The following is a 25,364-nucleotide window of genomic DNA, read 5'->3' as shown; positions in this document are numbered from 1 at the left end:
GTATTGTACGGGAATACCATAATAAAAAAAATAAACACTTAAAAAATAGTAACACGTCTAACACAGAACTAAGGTTACTAAATGATAGTTTCAGGAAACCTGAACACCAGAATGGGCAGGGTCTCTATGAAGTGCTCTTCCCAGGACATCTGGACCGAGAACACCACTTCCCTGGGGGCCGCCCCATCTGGAAGCTGCATCAAGACCATGTCCAGTCAAACTCTTCCTGTCACAATCTGTTAACGTGAGATCCCTTCCTGGATGAAGAGGCACGTGCATTCTTTCTCCTCGAGTAGCTAGCGTTACCCAAACATTAATAAAGACCTTCATTCTGCTCTTCTTGATTCCAAGAGACAGATATTTACTAAGTTATGAGCAATTCTTTTCTTTTCTTTCTCTGACTCTAGGCTTTGTTCTCCTGGCGACCGACCACGCGTGTAATTGAAACCATAAGCGTAAGAGGATCATGAGCTGAAGATGGAAGGACGCCCCCCCGTCTCTAAAGCAAGGTCTCAGGTTCTGAAGTCTGTACAGCTACACTCAAGGTCTCAGAGGCCTTCCTCTGAAGACTCAGCAACATCGCCAAGTGTGAAGCCAGAGCTGAACGTCTGTCTCACACAATCAGAGGACAACCTAGAAGCTTCCTTCGGTTTTATATTCCTGTGGATGGAACCAGATCCCATGAATAGCGATGGGACCCCCAGATCTGGATGGACGGCCACAGGCTGTGAAGGTTCTAGTTACCAACCACTCGCCACTCCCTGGACACACATGCTCCTTCGTATGCCCCCAGGGCAGGTGTCAGCTGTGGCTAGCTGGTCAATCAGCTGAAAGAATGAGTCAATCGATCAATGTACCCCCACCCTCAATCTACTGAAATCCCACTCTTTCTTTAAAACCTAACTTCACAGGCATCTTCTCAGAGAAAACCACCTACTTCTGAACTCCCAAAGTATCCTGCCCATGACTCTATTAGGGAATGTATTGGGTTGTGTTGTACTCGTGTTAATATACCTGTCTCGACCCTGAGCTTCGGGAGGCCTGGTCTACGCCTTATGCGTCCGGGGATTATCAGGACATGGCGCTGGGTTTACAACAGGCCTTCCATAAATGGATAGGTAGAAAGACGGTTTAACTACAAATTTAACAGTGATTGGTGATTCCATTTCTTTTTTCATTCATTCAGCAAATATTTATTGAGCACCTACTGCATACCCAGCTATAAAGCCTGGAGGGAAACCATCTCTGGCAAGATCAGCAAGAGAAGAATTAACTAACGTCAGACAAAGTCCTTCATACACTCATTAAGTTACTATTAAGTACCTTAATTTCTTCAAGTCATTATATTAACAAGTCATCTGACAGGCGGGGCACTCCACCATCAGAGGCAATGACAGATAAGATTAAATACGTCCTTGCCCAGGGTGTGGTTTCCACCCGGACCATGGAGTAGAACACAAGTCTGCTGATGGAAGAACAAGTTTTTCACTTAACTTCTCTGTTTAAGACAATGTGCAAAAAGATGCTCCCTGAAAAACTGCTCTCACTGAGGTTCTGTCCTCACTTTTTCGTAGAGACATGATAAATGAAATCACGGCAAGTCTGCAAAACACAATCACAAATGTTTTCAAAAGTCCCCTTAACCTAGGATACGACAACAAAGTTCTCCTTAAATTCACAATGAAGAAAAAGACTGACTCTACAAAGTGACACATTTTCTTTTAAAAGACAATGGTAGGGGCCGGCCCAGTGGCTTAGCGGTTAAGTGCGTGCGCTCCGCTACTGGCAGCCTGGGGTTTGGATCCCGGGCGTGCACTGACGCACCGCTTCTCCGGCCATGCTGAGGCCACGTCCCACGTACAACAACTAGAAGGATGTGCAACTATGACATACAACTATCTGCTGGGCCTTTGGGGGAAAAAAAGGAGGAGAATTGGCAATAGATGTTCGCTCAGAGCCGGTCTTCCTCAGCAAAAAGAGGAGGATTAGCATGGATGTTAGCTCAGGGCTGATCTTCCTCACACACAAAAAATAATAATAATAATAAAAGACAAGGGGAACTATGCATCTCCATTTGCCGTAGCTGCTGGAAAGCTCCTGGTAGCATTTAGGGCTCAAAGGCAGTAGAGGACTTATTCCAAGTTCTTTCTTCCACGTAATATTTAAAAAATTTAGTCATCTTGCTTTATGCTTTTTAATACTGCTAACTGATTCAAATCTTATCCTAAGTTAGCTCAGTATAAGCCATAAATAAAAAGATGAGTAAGAAAATGTAGCATTGCCTGTAACACACAGTATCTGTTTTATGGATCAAAGCCATCTTTAGTGATTAGCACAATGACGCGATCTTAATTACAACAGTATACAACCGTATAACACTGAAGACGGCTACCATTATAAAACACATAAAGGCATTTCTTGGTTCACAAAATCAAGACATAAATATGAATTGCAATGAATACTTCCAAATAATTCAAATGGATTTTTAAGAAATTTTAACAAATGAAACCTTTAAGTTGCTCTTGAGTAAAATTTTAACGAATCGTGTCAATTTGGAAAACCATTTCTCCCTCCTCCCCTTTCTCCCTCTCCTCCCCGCTCCATACTTCTCCTCACAGTTGTTCCTCCTTTTGGAAATCTGCGATATAGTTTGGTACTCTGATTATTAGTGGAGACGGTATGCACATTACTTTAAACAGGAGTATGATTTAGTAGCCAGCAATTCAAGAGTATAGGACCTGTAACAACACGCTTGAGGAGTTAGTTTACTCGGCAGATTACCAAACTGAATGACTTTTAAACGTGAATAAGAATAAAAGAGACCTCATACTAAATTAGGCCTAATATTCATTATGTCGTGCTCCTGTAAATCCAAATAAACATGCATATTCAGTTTAAAAAGTTAAATGTTTTAAGATCTGCCTTCTTCTGAACATGTCAGAAATAAAATAATCTGAAAGGTTACTGAACATATTTACACATAACATTATCAACACTTCATTATAAAGGTTCATTTAATACATAAAAAGCCTTGCTGAAAGTTCCCATTCACTGTATTTCATGCGTTCCACAATTCAGGGGCAGAAGCCAGAGAGTGAATAAAATTAGCCAGGCCTTATTTGGATTAAAAAAAAAAAAGAGACTGAGAAAGAAATGCTCACTACACTAAGTTCAAAACCTAGAGTCTGAAGACTGTTTAGCAATAATAACCGTAACTCTTAGGTGACTCTTGAAGCATTTCCAAACTGTCTTGACACCTTTCTCTCATTTCACCCTGTGAGGTGCACAGACAAGTCTCTCCCCCTCGGGAAGACTGAAGAAGAGAGAAACGGCTCCGTAGCAGAGCTGAGCCCACAACCCCGGGCCACGCTCTCGAGAACTTCCTCTGCAGCAACTCAACGTGCACTCAACGTGGAGAGCCAGCGTCCTAACTGCTTCCCAGGAAATGCGGAGCAGAAACCAGGACTGGGAGGACTGAACATACCCACACAGCAGGAGGGCTTCCCTACAAACCCAGAGAATGCACACCAACCAAGGGGACAAGTTCAAAGATCAGCAACCGATGTGGCACATCTGTCTACGTTTCCCAGCCATCATAAAACACAGACGCTGAAGCCTGTGCTATCCGACAGATCCACCTTTCTGCCTCTGTCTCCTCTAGCAGCGACACTGAGGAATGGGAATCAAGTTACATCAGAGCTCACGCCACCCCACGACTTGCAAGCACATAACCAAGGTGTCACTTACTTGGCTTAGCGTTGGCCACCACAGCCAGGCTCTCGGGCGGGTGCACCGGCGCACACCTGCTGTTTTCTCCTGCGCCGTCCTTACTGCCATACTCGATGACGTCTACGTGTCCAAGAGGAACACTCCACTTTAATAAATACCTTTGGCTGGTTGATATTAGAGCATTGCTGTCGTGCGAGGTGCTGAAACAACCAGAAGTTATTATTTTATGAACAATTACATGAATAAGTGACGATACTTTTTAGCCCTTACGTTCAAGTGAGAAACATCTGAACTGTCGAATCTTAGTGCTTCTGACTTTCTTGCTAATAGCTACCATTTGGTTCCATAATGAGGCCTCCAATTAGATGAGAGGGTAGGACTCTTCATTGTCTAATGCAGAAAACACAGGGGAGAATGTGACATGCACACCTCCCAGAAAGCGTTAAGGTTTCCGTAACAGCTTAGAGGGAACAAGCTGGACGCTTCCTGATGGCTCCAAGCAAAGATGCTCAAGTGTTCTGGTGAATACTATCAACAGGGAAAATCTCCCATGTGGGCAGAGATAGTCTCTGATTGTTTCATATGAGTTACCTCTAAAATTCCTTCTGTACTCTTGGTTATAGCAAAACCATTTTAATAAAGTTAAACCACACCATTATACTCCATGATTAAAATACTTATTGAGTATGTAGAAATTAAAGGAAAAACCCCGTGACCTATACAGACTTTCTTCTTTTGTCATAAAATGGCACATACATGCAGAGAAACACACCAAACACACCTGTACCAGTCAGGCGGGAAATGCTAGAGCAAAAAAATGCTAGACCACCACCCAGGCCAAGGCTCTGGAGTCAACAGCACCCCGAGTCCTCCACGCGCCCAGGAAAACCCCACCCCTCCAGAAGCAATCATTATTCTCACTTCAGGTGATAATCACATTTTGCTTTCCTTCAAGATATACTTTTAAAAGTCAAAATGCAGACAGGAATAACCGAAATGCCAGATGCTATGCTTTACACTGAAATACCTGACTCGTTGGGAGCCAATTTGTACCCAAGCTATTCAGCTTCCCCCCAATATTACACGATTTCACTTTCCATTTCAACCTCTAATCCACACGGGAAGAAGAGGAGGAGGAAGCACAATGTAGACACTGAATAAGAAGTAAAATTGGTTGTGTATTCTGTGAACTAGACTGTGCCTTAAATTAAAAAACAAAAAGGAGAGGCCCACGAATTTGTACCAAAATTTCTATTCTCCTGTTTGGATCTAAAATCTTCATTCCTATAGGCGTTTGGGACCTTGATGTCCTCAGAGGCTACACAGGGGTCTTTGGGGGCTATTTTTAACATTTTGGCCTAAAACCACTCACTTTATCGGCTTCAGGGAGCGTCGGTGAAAATCTCAGGCTGATAACACATCGGTGGGAATGGAATGGACTGTTCCTCTTCACTGCACTTCGTAAAAAAGTTGTCAGAACATGGCACCCACCCCAGAGGGCGGGGCATTATTTTAAGGAAGACTCCCATGATAAACACAGGTAACTGAATTTTAAGTTATCAATCTGTGTCCATCTTGAGAGTATATCATTTCTCTATCAGCTTGAGAATTCTAGATCTCAGTGAAATTTTAGAAGAACCAAGCTAACACGGCCATGCTTCAGACAGGGACCCTCTGATGGAGCACGTACATAGGCTGCCTGCCCAGACACGGCAGTGACCCGGGCAGTGGTCAGTCCTCCCACTACACTCAGACAAAGGTTGATCACAAATGGGAAAAATGTTGGACAAGAAACTCCTACAGTGCATAGTGCTTCTCTGTCTACTCAGTCACTGAAATGAACACACATGGTCTCGTCTTCTGTGTTTCCCAAGGCCGGTGGGGGAACGCGGGCTGATGGGGCATCGCCCAGCACCAGTGCAGGGAAAACTGACAGGAATGGGGCAGTTTCTTGGACAGTTAAGCCTGGAAACCACTGTGCTAAGTAATGTTGTTAGTTTCCATACTGCATGAAGCATCTCATAACACGGGAGAAACAGGAACAGAAAGGTCTTATTCCCGATACTTATTCCAGAAACCTCCCTACAGCCGTCCACGTCAGTACACCTGAAGTCAGGTCCTGTACAGTCTCACCGAGTCAGCTCGCCTCTAAAGCAAGAAGGCAACTGGCTTCTACTTCTACACGTGGGCAACCGCAGCGTGCCCGAAACGGGCGTGCATGGCTGGATCCAGGGCTCAAAGTGTGACAATGGCAAATCAACGATAAAGGCCAAGCTATTGACAAGAATCAAACAGGATTCTTTACAAACGGGGGTGTCGTTAATTTTGGCGTATTTTTCAGACTTAACTTGTAGCTGCCACCAAGTGAGCGAGGGTGACGAGGAACAATAAGACCGACAGTTACCGGGCAGTCCTCCGTGCCGGACACTGTGCCCGCAGCTCTCACACTCGTCCTCGCCTCCGCCCTCACGGGAGCCCCCTGAATCGTCATCGGCACCACTTTATGATCATCACCCCTACTTCACAGATGAGGAGTCTGAGGTTTAGAGAGACCGAGTTATGAGAGGGTGGAGCTGGACCTCGGCTGTAAGAAGTCGGGCTGCTCGGTGTGAGGCCTCGCACATCCATCCACTCGGCCTCTGCTGGGACTCCAACGTGGCCGTGAGAACGGTGCCACATCCACGCGGGAGCTGGTCAGTGAGGATGACAGGCCTGGACACTACATTATAGTTAGTGCTGTGCTGGTAACTAGTCAACAAGCTCCCACTGGAGGAGAGGAGCCTGATTTGTCCCGTTGGCCAGCTTCCGTGGTGTAACACTCCCACTGTGGATCATTTCAAGCTACCAACGGTTTAGCAACCGGCTCTCAAAACTCCTGCAAACTTTACTGACCCTCGAGAGCCACGAGGAGCTGGCTCCAGGACATCACCTCAGCATCTGCTACTTTATTTAGCACCAAGAGCATTATATTCAATTTTATATCAATTCCCTTACAATCAACCTATATTTGAAGACCTTTTAACTTCTCAAATGTCCTCAATCAACTACAACATTCTATGTATTGGAGAACAATTGTGATGTAAAGCGGTTTTAAGTGTAACAACTGATAAAGTGCTATTTACTTATTTTCTTGGTATACACTGCATATGAATATACCCAATTTAATTATGTAAGAAAAAATTTTTCAAAAATATATTTATAGAGAAGCAGCTAAAGAGAAAGAATTGGAACAATGATAAAAACAAAAACTGTAGAATGATTTAGGAGGGTTATAAAAGAAACTCAATTCAGCTTCTAGTTCCAACATCGGCCTTGCTTAAAGAGAAAATATACCTACACATCCCTAATTTCTACCAGCAGGGACTTGGCGACTTAACACTGAACCCATTTAAGAATGAGCTTGGTTAGTATAAGGTGTCACTTAATTGTGGGATCGGGAGACTAAGTTCTGCACACAGATCAGCTCATGTGAATGAGAAAATGAACACAGTCACTGGGCTCATCTGTGACACAGAGTGCACGTACTCCCAAAGCGGGGCAGGTGAACAGACGCGTCCTTACCGGGCACTGACCGTGGCGCACATCAGCACGTCGTTCAGCATGAAGAGCCGGCGCTCTTTGGTTTTAACAACTTCTCCCCTGTCGTTGTAAACTGTTTCTATCATATCGTCAGATCGAACGAGGTATCGATTTCCACTGCTGAGAAGCTGAATATTCAAAGTGACACTTGACACAGTTACACCATCGAGTTTATCAGAAAAAGGACGAGGAAAAAGTCTTGCAAAATATATGAGCATATAGCGTCAACGCTTTACAGATTTTTTCCTTTGAAGAGAACCCATATACTCCCAACTCGCACTTCATGCACGTACTGTACAGTTCAGACAGTGACTTAAAAACTAAACTTTTACAGCATTTGCAGTTACATCTTAAACAGTGCAAGGGAGCTAACGTCCCCTCATAAGCACAACCCCACAGCCAAGAGCGGTTGGTTCAGCGAGGGCGGGCTTCCCCTGCTCTGACCCGTCACGTAACCCATTCCTTCTCCTTCAGTGACTTCTCTGAATACACTCCACCCCTTGCAGACTGTCCTCCCACCACCCAGCCATTGTGTGATTTCTAACACTATCAACTCGGGATGTTTGTAAGTGAAAGTAATTATTTCATAATTTTACTTTCCCTTTCCCCAAAGGATCGCATAATTAAGTAAACGTCTTAACTTCTTAGGGTATGACCTATTTTATTTCACTGAGCCAAACAAAATACCCAGGGTTCTTTGGAAAGATGCTTTGTTTTAATTCGTAAAATGATGTAAGTCATATAGAAGTCAGACCTACAACAATTTATATACAGCCCAGGTGGTCTCTACCGCCTCTGACTCTAAACCTACGCCGGCTGGCCGACCTCACCGCTGACCTTTGCTGGACGTGCTCACGGGAGTAAGCAGGCTGCATGCACATTTCCACGTGACATACCATGATGTCACAGTAAGATCACCACCTCTTTCTATGCTCCCAAGCTTACCGGACCACACCGGCTTTCAAACACTCAAGTTCCACAGGGAAGCACGATTTTAAACAGCATGAACCCTGTCTAGAATATCATTTAATGCAATTTTCTGCTTATAAAAATTCCCATATAGGGGCTGGCCAGGTGGCGTAGTGGTTAGGTTCGCACGCTCCACTTTGGCGGCCCAGGTTCCAAGGTCCGGATCCCGGGCACGGACCTGCCCACCGCTTGTCAAGCCATGCTGTGGTGGCGTCCCATATAAAGTGGAGGAAGATGGGCACGGATGTTAGCCCAGGGCCAATCTTCCTCAGCAAAAAGAGGAGGATTGGCAATGGATGTTAGCTCAGGGCTGATCTTCCTCACCAAAAAAAAAAAAAAAGAAAAAAAATTCCTATATAAATCATATGGACAATCAGGGAAAATCCGCTGTTTAAGATATTATTACTACAAAGTTCTTGTAGTTAAATTACCGAATATCACTACATAGTAGCAAATTATCTCTACTGACAGAAACAAAAGGTGATTTTAGCAACAACGGATATATGTAATTATTTGACACAGCTCATATCAATTAACCTCTTCCTGTGGGCCAGGGCCTTAAATAAATACGGTAAAGTCTATACAGAATCAGATTATTGCTGCGGGAAAATGATTTTGTAAGTGTAAAGCTGAAATACAGCTTTGCAAAGGAACTGCTTGCTTTCACCCTGTATTTTGTATCACTTTTTCATGATAAATACAGCTTAATCCACGCATAAATGGTTACAAATAAAAACGTAAATAAATATTTTATGCTTTACGACTATCTAAAGTGAAATATTGCATTTTGAAAGTAAAATTAAGCTGAAAGAGTAGCTCTCAACCTTTTTGGGGTCCTGGTTCCATCTGAGGACCTAATGGATCAGTGACCCCCTTTCCTGAGAAAATGCACACACAGACTGACTCTGGAGGTTTGTGTATAATTCCCGGTGTTCGAGATCTGCCCGAAGCTCCTCATCACCAGCCAGTCAGGAACCGTGCGCCAAGGGGGTTATTCTAAAGGTTCTGAAAGACTAGTAATGAGTGGACAAAAGTATTAGCACAAAGCAAAAGCAATGTCAGCGCAGAGCTGATACAATCTGTCCCCACCTTGTTCAGGTATCTCTCATTGATGGCTTTCGCTATTTGTTTAATTTCACAGCGTTGATCAGCATCTCTTTTCCTTTCATTTAATTTCTCTGCTAACGTCTCCAGCTCCGTCAGCGCCATCTGAAGGGGCAGCCTGTCGGGATGTCCTTTGGATGTATTCTTCAACATGTCCTTTTGGGGAAACACATACAACAGGAGATGACTGACTGCTGGTGTCGGGGGAAGTGGGTGGTCGTCACAACCACGCTTCCAATTCAACTCAACAGCATCCCCCCCGAGCTGGCGAGTGGGGACGGCGGTGACATCAGCTACTTCTGGGGAGGAAGAACATGAGCACTTGGAAATCACGATTTGGCTGAACATTTGAACAGCTCCTTTGCAAAAACAAAACTGACGTATGAAATGGCACTGCTAATGGAAAAGAAATAGCGTTTCCAACAAAGGACATACAAACATCAACATGCCACGATCCTGAAATGTTTTGCTCTCTGTAACTGTGTTCAAGACAACGACTAGACTGTTTTTCTCAGCGTCAGTCAGACTCATGGACCCGGGCCCCAGGGGTAGGCCCAGCTACTTTTTCAACAGATAACGTGGGGCACGTGTGCTGGGCCGGCTGCTGCCCCCACGGCTTCAGTTCACGCAGCAGGATCTCTGTGTGATGCGCCCACCCCAGACACCCCTCCTCGAGTCTCTGAAGGGTCATGAAGGCCTGAGGGGGTGCAGGGAGGTTGCACGGCCCAGAGTGACAATATGGTCACCACCAATAAAATGACATCACGTTCGTCAAACACTGACAAACTTTCAACAGTGACATCTAACTGACAGGCATGACTTTCGTCCCCTTGATTCTGCACAGGGCCTTAGGTTTTCACCTTGCTCAGGCAGACCACGTGCTGACGTGTGCTGAAGGAGGGCTGTGAAACACCCCTGCTCAGAGCTAATTGGTCTCCATCCTGCCTACCCATCCTCACCGGAGCTTAAGTGGCACTGGAATTCGATGGCACCCTCCTCTTTTTAAACCTGTTGTTCTTTTTGATCAGAAACAAACACTGCACAGATGATTAAATGTTTCCAGTTTGAATGAACAGTACATACCGTTCTATACATTTGTTTCCCTACGAATCACATCAAATCCTATTAACACAAACATGAATAACCTTAAAACAAATGCTGGCCCCAACGCTGCATACTGGCAGTGCCCATGTAGACATTGGACCACTATCAACGGGACAAGCCTCGCACACCCAAAAGCTAAGCAGCTGAGCAGAGCTGCGGGAGCCACCAGACACCAGGAGAAAGTCGCAGAGCAAGAAAATGGAAATTTGCTGTCCTTGTTACCAGACTGTCGCTTACTTTGGCACAGCACGCAAGAGACAATGGTGGTTGGGATAACGTAAGACAACAGTTTCTGTCCATGTGTTAGAAACCAGCAGGCCCAGAAAGGCCAAGGGCAAGTCAGCTTTATCTCAAGTTGTGCGGGACGACTATTGGGTCATAGCAACTATAATAGGGCCCCAGGAGAGCCAACCAGGATCAGGCGCAGTTAGGACCAGAGAGCGGAGCCAAGGGGACAGGGGAGTGCCTGACGGGTCAAAGGAAGGAAGGGCACGCTGGCCCCTCTGTGCATCCCCCCTCCACCACCACCCTCATGGGTGCACCGACTGTAGCAGGACTCAGGAGGGAGGGTGAGTGCTTGCCCATATCATCCAGCCTGGCCCCTCTGCTGTAGCATCTTTAGCCTGGAGGCGGGGTCCCTGGGCACAGCCACACAATTATCTCAGACATAGGAACTGCACCGTCTCTGCCTCCAATTACACATTTTCCAAAGGAATGAGGTAACTCGGACCCACTCTGTGTGAGCCACCCCCGCAATAAACTGTACGTGGCCAAAAACGCCTAAGGACTAGAGGCGCACCCAGGAGAGACACCGGCTCACACGATCTGGGGCCAGCAGCTTGGTGTCTGGGCTGCACCATCGGGTCAAGCTAAGACGGTTTTCTGCTTCGGGGGCGATGCGGCCCGTGCAGGGAACTCTCCGGAGTTTGGGGAAGGCGTCCAGGTGGGGCAGGAGGGAGAGAGGAAGAGCCATGCAGGAACTGACCTGGGAACCCCAAGAGGAACAGGGGGAGGAACACGCTGCATCTTTTAGGTGGAAGTGTCCTTAAACCAGAATTCCTGAGTCTATTGTACCTGGAATTCGGAGTTTAAGAATTTTTATCTAATCCTCCTCTGTGAATTTAAGTATTTAGAGGTAAGTAAAAATAAAGAAAGAAAGAAGGAAAGAGTGTAAGATTCTCACAAGAACGAAGCTTTGAAGTCTTGAACAAGGTATTGACAGGCGATGTGAGTCCCCACAGCTCTTTCCTCCACGTCCCTGCTGTCCCAGGGACCTGCCAGCGCCCTCAGGGGCTGGGCAGAGGAGGCCGATTGGGGGCCAGGGACCAAGTGAGGACGGCAGCACCTCCCTCCAGGTCGTCGCCTCAGACAGACCAGGAGCTTCCGTGACCTCAGCCGCCTACGCACGAAAAGGGAACCACCACCTCCTTCCAGACCAGAACCACGTCATCAACGAGCCGCGTGCGCCGTCAGAGCCATAGAGATGCCACGGGGGGGGTCCTTGCTCTCCTGACCCACCCTCAGGGACTAACGGGGGCCACGGGCTTTCTCTGCTGCTTTCACTTGCTCGTCTCCTCTTTCCGACAGCCCTTCCGCCCTGTCTGTCTGAAAAAACCTTTTCTTGGAAAAAACCTGGGCCAAAGTTTTGCATTATTTATTAACACTTAATCAAAAGCTAACAAGCTAGATTGAAAATCATATCCCATTTAAATAAACTAAAAATAAAAAACTACTCCGGGAAGACACGTAAGCCCAACAACGTCTGCGTTCTTACGGTCAGCGCTTATGGCAGCCGTGGTCCCCGTGAGAACGAGGGCGTTCACCAACACGTTACTACCAACAGGCGGCCCTGAGTGTGAACTCACACTGTGTGATGTACAAGGCAGTTCTGTTTGTGCTCTCGGTCCGAGGGTGATGAAATCTCTCAGCACCCCACAGCTTGTCCTGTGAGACTTAGCCCAAGTGTAGTTAAAGGACTGACTGTCTAATTGGTTTCCTGACATCTCTCGTCCTCACCAAACGACGGCCTCCATGATGGAGTCCTGTCCTTCCTGTCGTCTGTGCTTCTCTAGAAGCTGACAGTGTCCTGCACGTGTTCAGAGGAAGGAATAAAACACACTTTCTGGATATTTTGATTTTAGGGGGAAAAACAGCTTTTGTTATTAATACTCTAATACACGTTAACTGGACAAATGTTAGAAAATATGTAAGGAGAATAAAATGAAAATGACCTATAAGCTTACCAGAGAAATGGCCAACATTAATATTTTAATGTGTATCCTTTTTTCATACTTTGTGACTACTTTATTTAAAAAGTACATGTTTCACACAGATTTGGCTGGTTAAAAAAGAAAAACTAAATCTCAAGGGAAGGGCACTTCGCAATATTTCCCAAGTACGAGTTTATTTCTTGGGATGATTTCACTATAAATCTTTGATCAATTTTAATAAGCAGACAGCAAAGTCATCTGATTTAACTAGAAAAGCAAGCCAAGTGATCACTGAGAAACGGACACAGGAGAGGCCGGGGCGGACTCGCCTGCGAAACACCATTTTCAACCGGCCTGCCATTCACGTCAGTCAGGCGAGGGTGCAATCTGCAGTTTCGGGGCAGACGAGAGGTCTTCAAACGAGGGGAAGACTCACGCCGCATCACACAGGATGTGATGTTTTGTATCTGCACTCAAAGACCAGGTCTACTGCTCATAACAGCAAATGTATCTAATTGAGAATTCTTAGTTTAAAAAAAAAGATAGGATCCGCTGGAAAATCCCTTCTCCACGCTGTGCCTCCCGTTCCTGGGACAGTTTGTGACTGAGTTAACAACTGGCATAGTTTGTTTAACTCTAGTCTCAGTTTTCTGTGCCTTCTCCTCCCCTCTGGGCACCTGACTCCAGACCAGGACCTGGATAATCCAAGGTGGCTGTTATCTACGTGCCGGCCAGTACCCTGAGTCCAGCCAGCCACCCTAGCGCATGAGCACAGCCAGGCGGATGCTGTAGACAGGAGAACAACAGACTGGGTCTCTGTCCCAGTTCAGGTGCCGAATTCTAAGGGTTCTCAAACCCTTAGAATTTCCTTAGTCATACAGGAGCCCCTTTCCACCACGCCTGAGTTGATGCTAACAGGGTGACTCTCGGAAGATGGGGGCTGGCGGGCAGGGGATCCACCTACGTGATTGGCGGGTTGGAACTTTCAGCCCCACCCCCACCACTGGGGAGGGGAGACGGGCGAGGGGCTGAGTTCAATCACTAGTGGCCTGGATTTGACCAATTGTGCCCAGGTAATGGACCTTCCATGAAAACTCAAAAGGATAGTCCGGAGAGCTTCCGGGTTGGTGAACACGTGGAGGCTCCGTGCCCTTCGCACACACCCCGCTCCATGCGTCTCCTCCATCTGGACGTTCCTGAGTCGCACCCTTTATAATAAACCGGCAGTCTAGCAGGTCAAGTGCCTTCCTGAGTTCTGTGAGCTGCTCTAGCAAACTACTGAACCTGAGGGAACCCTGACTCGGTAGCCAAGTCAGACAGAAGTGTGGATAACCGGGCCGTCTTGTGGGACTGAGCCCTTAAACTTGTGGGGTCTGATGTGGCTCCCGGTCCTTAGCGTCAGACTGAACCGAACTGAGGACCCCCGGCTGGTGGAGGTCCCCCACATCAGCAAGTCCGACTCCCAGAAGAGCCCCCGCCCCGGCCCTGACCTTCTGCAACTCAGGGGAGATGAGGAGGCCTGAGAGCCTGTGGCCCACGAGAGCAGACGCGTCTTCCCACAGATGGTGGGAACGGGCGACTGGCTGAACGGAACCGAGAAGGAGCTGTTTACCTGGAGCAGCAGGATGAAGTGCGGGAACCTCTGGATGGGCTTCACCATGAGGCTGTAGAGGGTGGTGCGGTCGGGGCTTGACTCCTCGCACTGCTGCAAGGAGACAGCCGAGGTCACTCACAGGCCCAGGCGGCAGGGCCTCCCTCTCACCACGGTTCACACAAATTTGATTCAAAATAGTTTCTACACCTGATATCATCTCAAATACACACTTCTTTAAATTATAGTCAGTTGTGGCTGGTTTCTGAATTGGAATCTGTCATCTTGTTTTTATTCGATGTTTCAAGAGATTACTCTGAGTGCCAGGCAGTGTTTGTCCATTTACGAATTAATTTCAGTCCTCTAAGGACTGAGTGAGTTTCTGAGATCCTACAACCACATGAAGATGCAGTTGCCACAAAAAAATTCCCAGAATCCCTAACTGGAGTTGCAAGACGCCTTTTAAAGGCAGCTGACCCCGGGCATCTGGGGTGAATTCCCTGTGGCTATCCTTGCTCGTCCTGGGAAGCGGTAAAGCTCCAACTTTGGTTCTGGGTGTGGAGGATTCAGGGGGCGGGGTGTGGGGTGTCCAGGTGCCCCTGGTGTCTGTGTTCTGGCTGAGGTGCCCCAGGAGAGGCTGTGGCAGACGAAGTCCCGGGGCCGAGGGCCCCTGTCCCCTGAGGGTGGGAGGAGGTGCTCCAACAGGTGGTCATTCACGAGCTGGGCAGGGTCTCCAAGGAAGGGACCTGCGTGGTGGGAAGGCAGAGCACGGGCCTAGCCTGGCCACCGAGGCGTCTCAGCCTCCCTGACGCCCAGGTCCCGGGTGTGACATGGGACTGAGCAGGTGGTGAGGTGACGAGTGGGCTGCGATCGCCTCCTGCTATTTCCATCTCCCGTACTGTCAGCACCAGCAAGACCGTAACAAACTCCTCACAAGAAACAAATTTAAAGATCATCCCGTTTCTTTCTCCCAAGAGAAAGAAATGCTGTGACATCCAAGGGCCACAGAGTCCCAGGGCTCTCCAAAGGAGAGCTGCTTTAGTCACTCAGCAAACCTTGGGCCCCATCTCCACGTTCCTGCAGCAGCGGGAGCCACTGCATTAATAAGAAAGGAGCCGGGGAAAAACACTTCTCCTTAAATAAAACCTTGTCCTTGGCAGGAAGGTGTCCCTGTGTTCACTCACCACAGGAAGCAGGAGTGTCCAAGAATATTACAGATCAAGAACAGAAACAAACTTTGGTCCCAGGTTTTACAATGCACATTGGGCCGCACGCAAATGAGCCGCTGGGCCCTGGTGGAGGGCCACAAGGGTTTGAAGGGAATTTTAATTTGGTTCCACGTGCAGGGAGCTCTCTTCACATTTACGTCACAGCCGGTGACAGGCATCTACTGACTGGGGACACCCTGCGGCCGATTACACATCACATGTCAACACCGTTAGGGGAACTCTCCACAACGACTGAGTCAGACACCACTGAGGGCGGGCAGCCCCTCCACCTGACCCCAGAGGAGGAACAAGCCGCTGTGTCCCACCGCTGTGCCCATCCTCCGGGGTCTGCTCATGGCTCTGACTCAGAGAGGGCTTCTTCCAACCAGATTCTACAGGTGATGTTTCTGGGGTTCCTAAGACTACGCTGGAGGACCGGAAGCCAAAGGCAACTTTCTCTGGGATCTGATCTTTCTGTCTGTCTACCGCTCTCTCTCCACACACTTTTAAAGATGTGCAGATAAAGGTTATTTTCAGAAAGCTATGTGACAGCTAAAAGTTCATCTTTATTTCTAGTATTAATCCAATATGTAAGGCACTACTGAACCAAAATCTCTATAATAAATAACTATACATTTAGAGGCAAGGTTGGATAAAATTTCATTACGAAGTATTTTGACATGAAACCTGTTATCAGAGGGTGTTAAAACCCAAAATGAAAAAAGAAAACTGCTTACCTTTAAAAATTCAAGAAACGCAGGCTTTGTTGCACACGTCTTCTTGAGGATTGCCACAGCTGTGCTAAAATTATTCACGTACTCACTGTATGCGTCCAGCACCATGGATTTGGAAAACTGCAATACAGGAGGAAATTGAGAAACAGAAATAGTGCATGGAGTCCAAATGTCCCCTGTTCCAGGGGGTAGGAAACCATCTGAAACCCGCCCTAAACAACCTCCCGATCGCTGCCGTGTTTTCATGGGATAAACTGTGCGATGACTGCGTGTGATTTCTCCTAGTTCAAGCAAACCTGTTAGGAATTGTCCAAACGGCTGGTGGATCTTACTCTGCTGACCCAGTGCACTCTGAGGCATCTTGTTCAAAACCGTGCCCATCTGGGTTTCAGTTAAGAAATGCTCCTGACCACAGATGTACAAAGATGACCATGACAGACGTGCTTCCTTTAGTCCCTGACAAAATCACGCTGTGGATTTCACCTCCAGGAAAGAATGTCCTGTCACCCAGTATATGAGGACAAGGAGGTCCCAGTATCCTGACGAGGAGGCCCCGATACCCTGACAAGGAGTTCCCAGTATCCTGACGAGGAGGCCCCAGTATCCTGGAGGAGATCCCAATATCCTGACCAGCGGGTACTGACCATTCCCTGGAAATGCAGGGTTCGGAAGGGGGGAAATGACCCAGCCCTGCCTCTCCAGGCTGTGGGGCAATGCCAGGTAGGTTCATTTCCTCTCATCCTAGAAACACAGAGGTTTCCAGAGGCAGGAACCTTTGCCTCACTCTGTAATTTTTCTAAGATTCCACATATTCTCGAGGATGAACAGAACATCCATGAGCAGACGCCTGGCGCGCCTACCCACTTACAGAAGGGCGCTTTCATCTAAACTATGTTAAAATAAAAGATTTTCATCCTTTTAAAAAAACGTTCTCAAGGTAAATATTTTAAGAAGAAGGACCGAGTAAAAGTTGACGTAACGTATAAAATAGCCAGAACATGCAATAACAAAGTAAACGTCCAATATTTCTTTTCTGTTTTTCATAAAGATTCCCGAGGGGGATTATAGTGAGAACTTTGTTTCCATACTATGTTCAAAGCATCCTATAATTTATATACTTCATCAAGCACACATTACAAATTATATAGAAAAAAGGAAAAGGTTTCTTATTATTATGGCATTCATTTAAGTATATGAACACTTAAAAAACTTGCAAGCTTCTATCTCTTTGACAACATTATTGTCTTAAGTCAATCAGAGAATGGATTCTGTTCTATCTACAACCTCCCTCATCTAGACAGAAAACTAACCAATATACAGTATATATAACTCATAAATGGACCAGAGATAAAACAACTCAGACCGCCCGATGCAGAAACTGAGCACCGCTGGTCTCCAGGCAGCTGATGTGTCTCCTGCCAGGAAATGGGAACGCGGCTGCTGCACTGGCTGCGCCCCGTGCATGCTGTGTCCTGGAGGCCTGAGGACTGTGTCTGCACAACAAAACTCCAGGTCAAAGAGCACAGGCTGAGGAAAACACGGACATTTTCCCACCACATGTTTTCCATCGTCCCCAGGCAGGTGCAGAGTGAGGCCCACATGGGGGGAGTGAACGCATGTCAGCGGCTTAAAGGGACAATCTCATGACAGCCTTACACAAGCCGAGCCCCGGCTCCACCACAGAAAGCATCAACAGGTGCCTGAGGACGCATCCGGAGCGTGGTACAGTTCACACTCTGAAACGTTCCAAATACTTCCTTCCCCTGAGCCTCCGGATGTTTCTCTCGGTCTTCCTGGATGTCCATTTGATCCTGTGCCCCGTGGATGCCCTCTGAGCAGAGCACTCTGACCTCAGACAGGCCCTGGAGAGTCCCCTTGCTGGTCGTCCTGGGAAGCAGCGTGGCTCACGGCTAAGGCACCGATGCGGTGAGACGCCCCCCAAGAAGGGAAAAGGGCCCTGGGGCACAGGAGAGCTCTGCAGAGTCGGGCACCCGGCGGACTCACCGAGGCGACGAAGACGTCTCCGATCGTCTCTACGGCGTCCCACTCAGCCACACGGCTGGCCAGCGCGATCTGGAACAGGCAGTGGCACTGCAGGACCTCCTTGACCCGGTAGAACACCGTCTTCAGCTTCCTCTCGCTCAGGATCTTCGGCTCCATCTCAGACAGCGGCTTCTCATACTGCTAACGAAGACACAAGTGGGGCACAGGCCGTTCAGGGGCAGATACGAGAAGAGGGAGACATTCACTGAGGAAAGCTACGTTTATGTCGAAACAGACCACATGACTGCTGATGTCAATATACAGACCATACTTAATTCTTTTAAGAATTTTGCTGAGTATCTTACCATTCATATATATTCATAAACATACACATGTAACAAAAACATAATATGTAAAAAAGGTTAACAAAATACACATATATTCTATAACATGACACTTAGGTACCTCCAAAATCCTCTTAAGAGCATCTACGTAGCTCTTTTCACTGTCGACAACGGAACCCAGAATATATCTTCTTACGACCTGTTGGGAATTTGAACACGCAATGAGAGGAAATTGCTTCAACAAACATAACAGATAAATTTTACTTCTATGTTGAGGCTTATTGATAAAAGAGATTTTTTTGTTTTCAAAATAGTCGGTAAATGAAACCTCCAAAGGCCTCAAAATATCTTACATGGTGTGTTAACTAACTAGCATTACAGGGACAAAACAGACTTCCCCCATCGCTATAATTATATTGTTTTTTGAACCTCAAATTATAAACTATAACTACAGCGGGACAAGTAAAATTACAGCACTAATAACAAGTTCATTTCCTTACGCCACAATCATGGACTGAATTAACTGGTTGCATTTCACGTGCCCAGCACTGAGTTAACATGACGTTTCACATATAAATTAGGTATTAATCAAACAGTTCCAGTCTTGACTCAAAGAAGGCTATTAGCAACACTTATCTAACAAAAAGATTATTCCAAAGTTATAGAAGAAGAAAAATCTTTTGGAAGGTGGAGGAAGAGATCTTTTCTGACAATGCAAAGATACAGCTGTGAGGCTAAGAACACAGGGAGTAAACTACTGATGTCACTTTGCGGGGCAAACCCCCCTACAATCTGAGTTACTCTATGTCAACACTGACATCAATTTTCAGTTTAGTTTCTCACCACTGAAGTGCACACAAGTACGAATTTCTGGCCGTAAGATGCCTGCTAAAGGCCAATGGCCACACTTGGCACTTTCATCAAGGAGCCTCAACACATTCTGGCAAGTTATTTTTGTCAAAAAATGGAAAACAGAGCACAAAATTACAGTAAGGGCGCTTCTAAACCATACATACACACACACACACAGACACACACACACACACCCAACCTGGAAGAGGTCCCAGGTCCAGGCAGCCCCCAGCGCGGAGGGGGCTTTTACAGAAGCGCAATGCCACCTAGTGGTAAACACGGTGTTTTCCACAAAGGAAATTCCTCCCGTTAAGAACATTCCGGGGCAACTAAGACTTACAGAACACTATTGACAAGGGAGTGACTCTTTTCTTTACAAAAAGGACGACTCAATTCACAAAATTAAGACAAAAATCAACCCTTCTGGGACACCTGAAGAAAGTGATGTATTGGAAAAATAAGAATAGATGTGTCTGCGATTAAAACACAAACACAGAAGCCCGAACGCCAGGGCGCCTCATCGCGAGCTGGGCACCACACGTCCTGCCCAGGACGCCTCGCCGTGAGCCCGGCGCCCCACGTCACCTTGCTGATTCGCAGGTACAGGCTGAGCACAGACCCTCCATTCTACAACAAGGGGTCGACCCCAAACTGCAGAGGGCCAAATCTAGGCCATCGTTTTCCCTAAAATTCAGATTCCCAGACACTTCTTGTGTCTCCTGAGTCAGAATATTTGGGGTCAAACCTAGGAATTATATACATATCTTTTAAAGTCCTGAGATGATACTAACGTATCAGGTCAAAGGACCTGGAATTAGTGTAAGACAGTTTAAAAATAGTGTACAAAACCAAAAAAATCCGCCAGGTTTCATGGCTCCTGCAGGTCAGGTTAGCCCTTTCAGGAGTTAAATTCAACATATGGACTGGCATACCCAGCGTGGGACGGGAGCAGTGAGGTCCAGGGTCCTCAGTCTTCCTGAGAACCCCAACACCAGGGCTGCAGAGGAGTCAGCCCTGAAATGAGCTTTCCTGCAAAGGCAGGTGAACCCCCATGAGAGGCGCCCAGGAGGCGGTGATTAGCGTGAAGGTCACAGCTGCTGCAGGACGCCCGGCTGAGAGGGCAGCAGCCTCTCCCTGCGCCTGGACCAGGAGAGGCTCCAGGGCAGAAGCTGGCTGTCCGGGCGTGGCATCACTGGGAGGGTGCGGGACTGGGGGCTCTGTCCTTCAGCATCAAGGGCACATTTCAAGTCAACGACAACCCATGAAATAAAAGAGGGCTTTCTATTATTTTTCTCCCAAATAGGGCACAAAAAGAATGCCTGATATGTAGCATTTTTAGTTATAGTCGTGTTACCTTATTTCAATTTGGGGAGAAAAAAGAATGAAAGAGCATCAACACCCCTGGTTTGACCTTTCAAGAGAAAACTCATGGAGAACACACACAGCTGTCAGCGGGCAAAATAACCCATGTGAATCAGAACAGTACGAGCTGCGTGGGAAAACAGAGATCCTCCACACGGCCCAGCCATCGCGTGCGCCCTGCTGACTGCGCCACTCAGGACGCCACGCGCAGCCCTCCACTGCGTCGTGTCACTGAATCTGCACTGTCACCTCGTAAGGTGGACAGAGACAGGGAGGAATAACCCATCTCGGAGAAGGAAAGGGGGGCTCAAAGAGATAGTAACTAACTGAACCAGACCCCCCAGCTAAGGGCAGCGGAAGGGCTGGGGTGGGAACCGGACCTGTGGGCCGCCCTTCTGAAGTGCTCTTTCCACACCACAGACCCCCTTGCTGTCACCACTCTGACTCGGAGTGGACAAAACAGACCGGCAGGTGTGTGCGTCTGTGACGACCCTCTAGGCTTCAGACATGTTTCCAGTCCTGTCTCCTAACAGACCCTCGCAGCCCACATGCACTGCCCCACGCGGCACCCTGCCGCAGCCCACCCAGCCCCGCGTCCTCGGTGCACCGCCCTCCTGCTGCGCCCACAGCATCTCCCCCACACTTGCCACCTTGCCTGGGAGTGCTCTGCTCTCACACCCTCACCACGACCCCGAGTCACCAGAGAAGGGGACCCAAGCCCAGGGCAGACTGCGTCTCCCCAGGAACAAGCAGGGAGACCCCATAAGAGATCAGAGCCCCAAACAGCAAAGGACGGTCATGAGCTACCCCAGTCAGAGACTCACGGGAACGTCAAGAATGTTTTCAAGCAATCAATTTCCTTTTTCAAACTCCTGAGGCTAAAGTGAGGCAGGTGAGCCATAAACTCAGGCAGCAGGCAGGGGTACAGCGGGCAGAAAGTGCCAGCGTCTCTGTCTCTGCAAAAACTGTCACCGACCCTTCTCCCCAGCATCGCAGCCCGGGTTCCCCCAGGGAGCACAAGAGGGCTGAGAACGCGAGCTCTGGGTCAGAGGTTTAGATCAGAAATCGGACCCCACCTGCAGGATGCCAGCTGATTATTAACCTCGTGGGAGCCTCCGTGTCCTCCTTTGTGAAGTGTATGCTGACATGGAGGAGATGTGCAAGGGTTGAATGAGATGAAGTGTATCAACAACTCAGTCCAGGGCCAGTGCAGAGAGTGGGCCCACGGGTGGTAGTTATTGAGCCTGTGTGCCAGCACATCCACGTGCAGAGCAAGCCGTCCTTCTCTCTCTCCAATACGCCAGCAAATCAAACCACAGCACGCATCTCTGCTTTCCTCTCATTCATTTCAACCCTGCTCTCTTGGTTCCTCCTTCAACTCAAATGAAGGGTAAGATTCCTATTTTGGCCTGACGATTATTAACAGCAACCTTTTCAATTTAGCCCTTCATCTTTTTTAGACTCTGATCTTACCATTAAGCATTTTTATGTTGTTTTCCTTTTATTGATCTGTTCCATATCTATGTATACATGTTGTATATAGGTGTGTGTACCTATCTACATCTATCATCTATCTCTCTACATCATCTATCATCCATCCATCCATCCATCACCCATCTACATCATCCATCTATCCATCTACCTCTCTCTATATCTATCTGTCTGTCTCTCTCTCTCTCTACCTACCTACCTACCTACTTCAGTTTCCACAATTTACATCATGGTGTCCACATGGGAAAGAACTCAGATCCCACCCAACATCACCGCTCTCTCCCCTGAAGGCCCTGAACTCTGTGGTGTGCTCTTGTTCCTGAATTTTCTTTTCCTTTTACCCAAAGATAATCTAATGGAAACCACTGAATTTTCTTCCCTCTGCTACCTATATTCAGAGATTAAGAAATTCATTCATATTCAGGTAATTTCATTAGTTGTTGGAAATCTATGCAATCTGAGTCTCACACAGTTTACACACACCCCCACACACTGTCTCTCTGTAAAGATGTCCTGCCAATATGCATTAGTAGAAGTAACTCTCACAGAGAATGTAAGCTCCAGACATTTCTCACACTTACTCTAGGGGTGACATTCAAAATATATAAGCACCGGAAAGCCCGAGCCCAGGCCACAGCTGCTGACCAGGGTCCCCCAAGGCCGCTGCTGTTCCCTACGCTAACCTTTCACTGCTGGACCAGGAGAGGCCAGTGGAGGGGCCTGAGTGGACAGACAGGCTGGGAGTTCGGGACACAGGTGTTTACCAGCCATGTAAACATTCACACATTTTAACAGGCAGCACAGCTGTACTGGAAAACAGCACCCACTAGCCCAGCCCATCCTACCTGCTGCTGAGATAAACCTTCAGGCATTGGGGTCAAGACAGCTTCCGGGTGCCTGCAGTCCACATCAATAAACAGATTCTGCTCTTCTTCCAGACAAGATCTGTGATCTTAAAGAAAGCCAGAACACACTAGTTTGACACTGAAATGACATATTCACAACATTACAGCACAGGGAAATAAGCTCTCAAATCAATGTTTGGGTAGACACTTCAATTTTCCATGTTTATTTTCCACCCAGTGACAATTAAATTGAAATTTTAACAAACCCAAGAAAATATCCTTCCCATAAGAGGAATATTTGTCCATATTTGAAATTTTCAATACTTGAAGTTTAACTTCAAAAGGCAGCAGTGTCATTTGAATCCTAGATGGTAAAGCAGAAATAAATATTCCCATTTCTTTTTTTGTGAGGAAGATCAGCCGTGAGCTAACATCCATGCCAATCCTCCTCTTTTTGCCGAGGAAGACTGGCCCTGGGCTAACATCTGTGCCCATCTTCCTCTACTTTATATGGGACACTGCCATAGCATGGCCCGACAAGCGGCGCATCGGTGCGCGCCTGGGATCCGAACCCGGGCTGCCAGCAGCGGAGCGCGCGCACTTAACCGCTACGCCACGGGACCAGCCCCTAATTATTCCCATTTCTCAACCTACAAAATATCACAATCAGAAACAAAGACAGATGGTTGGGAACCAACACTTAGTAAACCAACGAACGCTAAGGGGGCGTGTACTTCTCGACTCTGTCTACCCTTCTCACTGCAAGTCTGAAAAAGCATGGCTTCCCCGTGTCAGAAAGTTTAGACCAAAACTAAATTCAGTTTTAAAAATTTAGATGCAGCTAAATAAATTTAAAAACCCACAAAACGGCTGGAAACCAGAAAAGCACAGGAATTTTTAGGTAACGGGAGCCTGGAGATGATCTAATTCAAAGATCCAAAACCCTGGCTGCACAGGAAAGGTATCTGAGCTTTAAAAACCTACCAGTGTCTGCACACCTATGAGAACGGCCGAAATCCAGAACACCACATGCTGGCGAGGGTGCGGAGCAACAGGAACTCTCGTCACTGCCGGTGGGAATGCAAAATGGTGCAGCCACTTTGGAAGACAGTTTGGCAGTTTCTTACAACACTAAACATCCTCTTACTATACATTCTAGCAATCACGCTCCTTGGTATTTACTAAAAGGAGTTGAAAACTTATTTCCACACAAAAATCTTCACTCAAATGTTTACAGCAGCATTATTCATAATTGCCAAAACATGGGAGTAACCAAGATGCCCTTCAGTAGATGGATGGATAAATAAACTGTGGTCCATCCAGACAATGGAAGGTTATTCAGTGCTAACAGGAAATGAGCTATCAAGCCATGAAGACCTGGAGGAACCTTAAATGTATATGACTAAGTGAAAGAATTCAATCTGAAATGGCCACATACTGTGTGATTCCAACTACATGACATTCTGGGAAAGGCAAAACTATGGAGACAGTAAAGAGATCAGTGGTGGTTAGGGGCTTAGGGAGGGAGAGAGGGATGAATAGATGGAGCACAGAGGATTTTTAGGACAGTGAAACTACTCTGTGTGATTCTATAATGGTGGATACATGTCATTCTACATTTGTCCAAACCCAGAGAATGTACACCACCAAGAATGAACCCTAATGTAAACTGTGGACTCTGGGTGATGATGACGTGTCAATGTAGGTTCATCAGTTACGACAAATGCACCATTTGGTGGGGATGTTGATAACGGGCACAAGTAGGGGCAAGGAGTATATGGGGAAATCTCTGCACTTTCTGCTCAATTTTGTCATAAACTAAAGCTTCTCTTAAAAAAAAACAAAACAGAACCTTCCAGACCCCTCCCTGGGAGACTCATGGATGGGTCCAAAGGGCAGTGGGCCTGGGCACATGGTATTTCTTAAAAGCTCCCAGTTCATTCTTTTGTACCTCCAAGACTGTAAAATACTAATTTAGCCCCATTTTACAGCTTAGGAAACTGAGGTTGGAGGGCTTAAGGATGCACCCAAGGAACTGCTACATCCCCCAACTGATCCCCCACAGGGCTCCTCCCCTAACCCAGAGACAACCATGTTAGACTCCTCTCCTCTCGCCCTGGCCTCGATCGGGGCTTCCAGCCTGCTCTGTGTGTGCGGTTCTGGGGGACCTCATTAGCCTGCAGATCCCGACTCACAGGTCTGCAATAGGGCCGGAGTCAGCATTTCTGGCCAGCTCCCAGAACCTGGGCCCCAAGCCCA

General features: G+C 47.2%; 1 protein-coding gene across 11 annotated transcripts in view; it reads right to left on the bottom strand.

Annotated features, from left to right (window-relative positions):
- ARHGEF10 (Rho guanine nucleotide exchange factor 10) overlaps positions 1–25,364 on the bottom strand; it is a 115,426-nt gene that overhangs the window by 50,955 nt on the left and 39,107 nt on the right. For 5 of the 11 annotated variants that reach the window (XM_058524890.1, XM_058524883.1, XM_058524892.1 and 2 more), the window contains 9 exons: positions 24,090–24,203; positions 23,106–23,212; positions 18,677–18,754; positions 18,233–18,412; positions 16,232–16,348; positions 14,308–14,400; positions 9,367–9,537; positions 7,291–7,436; positions 3,748–3,929 (listed from right to left, as the gene is read on the bottom strand). In XM_058524890.1, the coding sequence (XP_058380873.1) occupies positions 3,748–3,929; positions 7,291–7,436; positions 9,367–9,537; positions 14,308–14,400; positions 16,232–16,348; positions 18,233–18,412; positions 18,677–18,754; positions 23,106–23,212; positions 24,090–24,203 (1,188 nt within the window). The remainder of the gene's footprint in view (positions 1–3,747; positions 3,930–7,290; positions 7,437–9,366; positions 9,538–14,307; positions 14,401–16,231; positions 16,349–18,232; positions 18,413–18,676; positions 18,755–23,105; positions 23,213–24,089; positions 24,204–25,364) is intronic. The other 6 variants (XM_058524891.1, XM_058524888.1, XM_058524887.1 and 3 more) reach the window with 4 other exon arrangements.

Source organism: Diceros bicornis, chromosome 29, assembly GCF_020826845.1.
Source record: "Diceros bicornis minor isolate mBicDic1 chromosome 29, mDicBic1.mat.cur, whole genome shotgun sequence".
Classification (NCBI taxonomy): Eukaryota; Metazoa; Chordata; class Mammalia; order Perissodactyla; family Rhinocerotidae; genus Diceros; species Diceros bicornis.
Note: the sequence above shows the minus strand (reverse complement) of the source record. Positions and strands in the feature narration are given on the sequence as shown.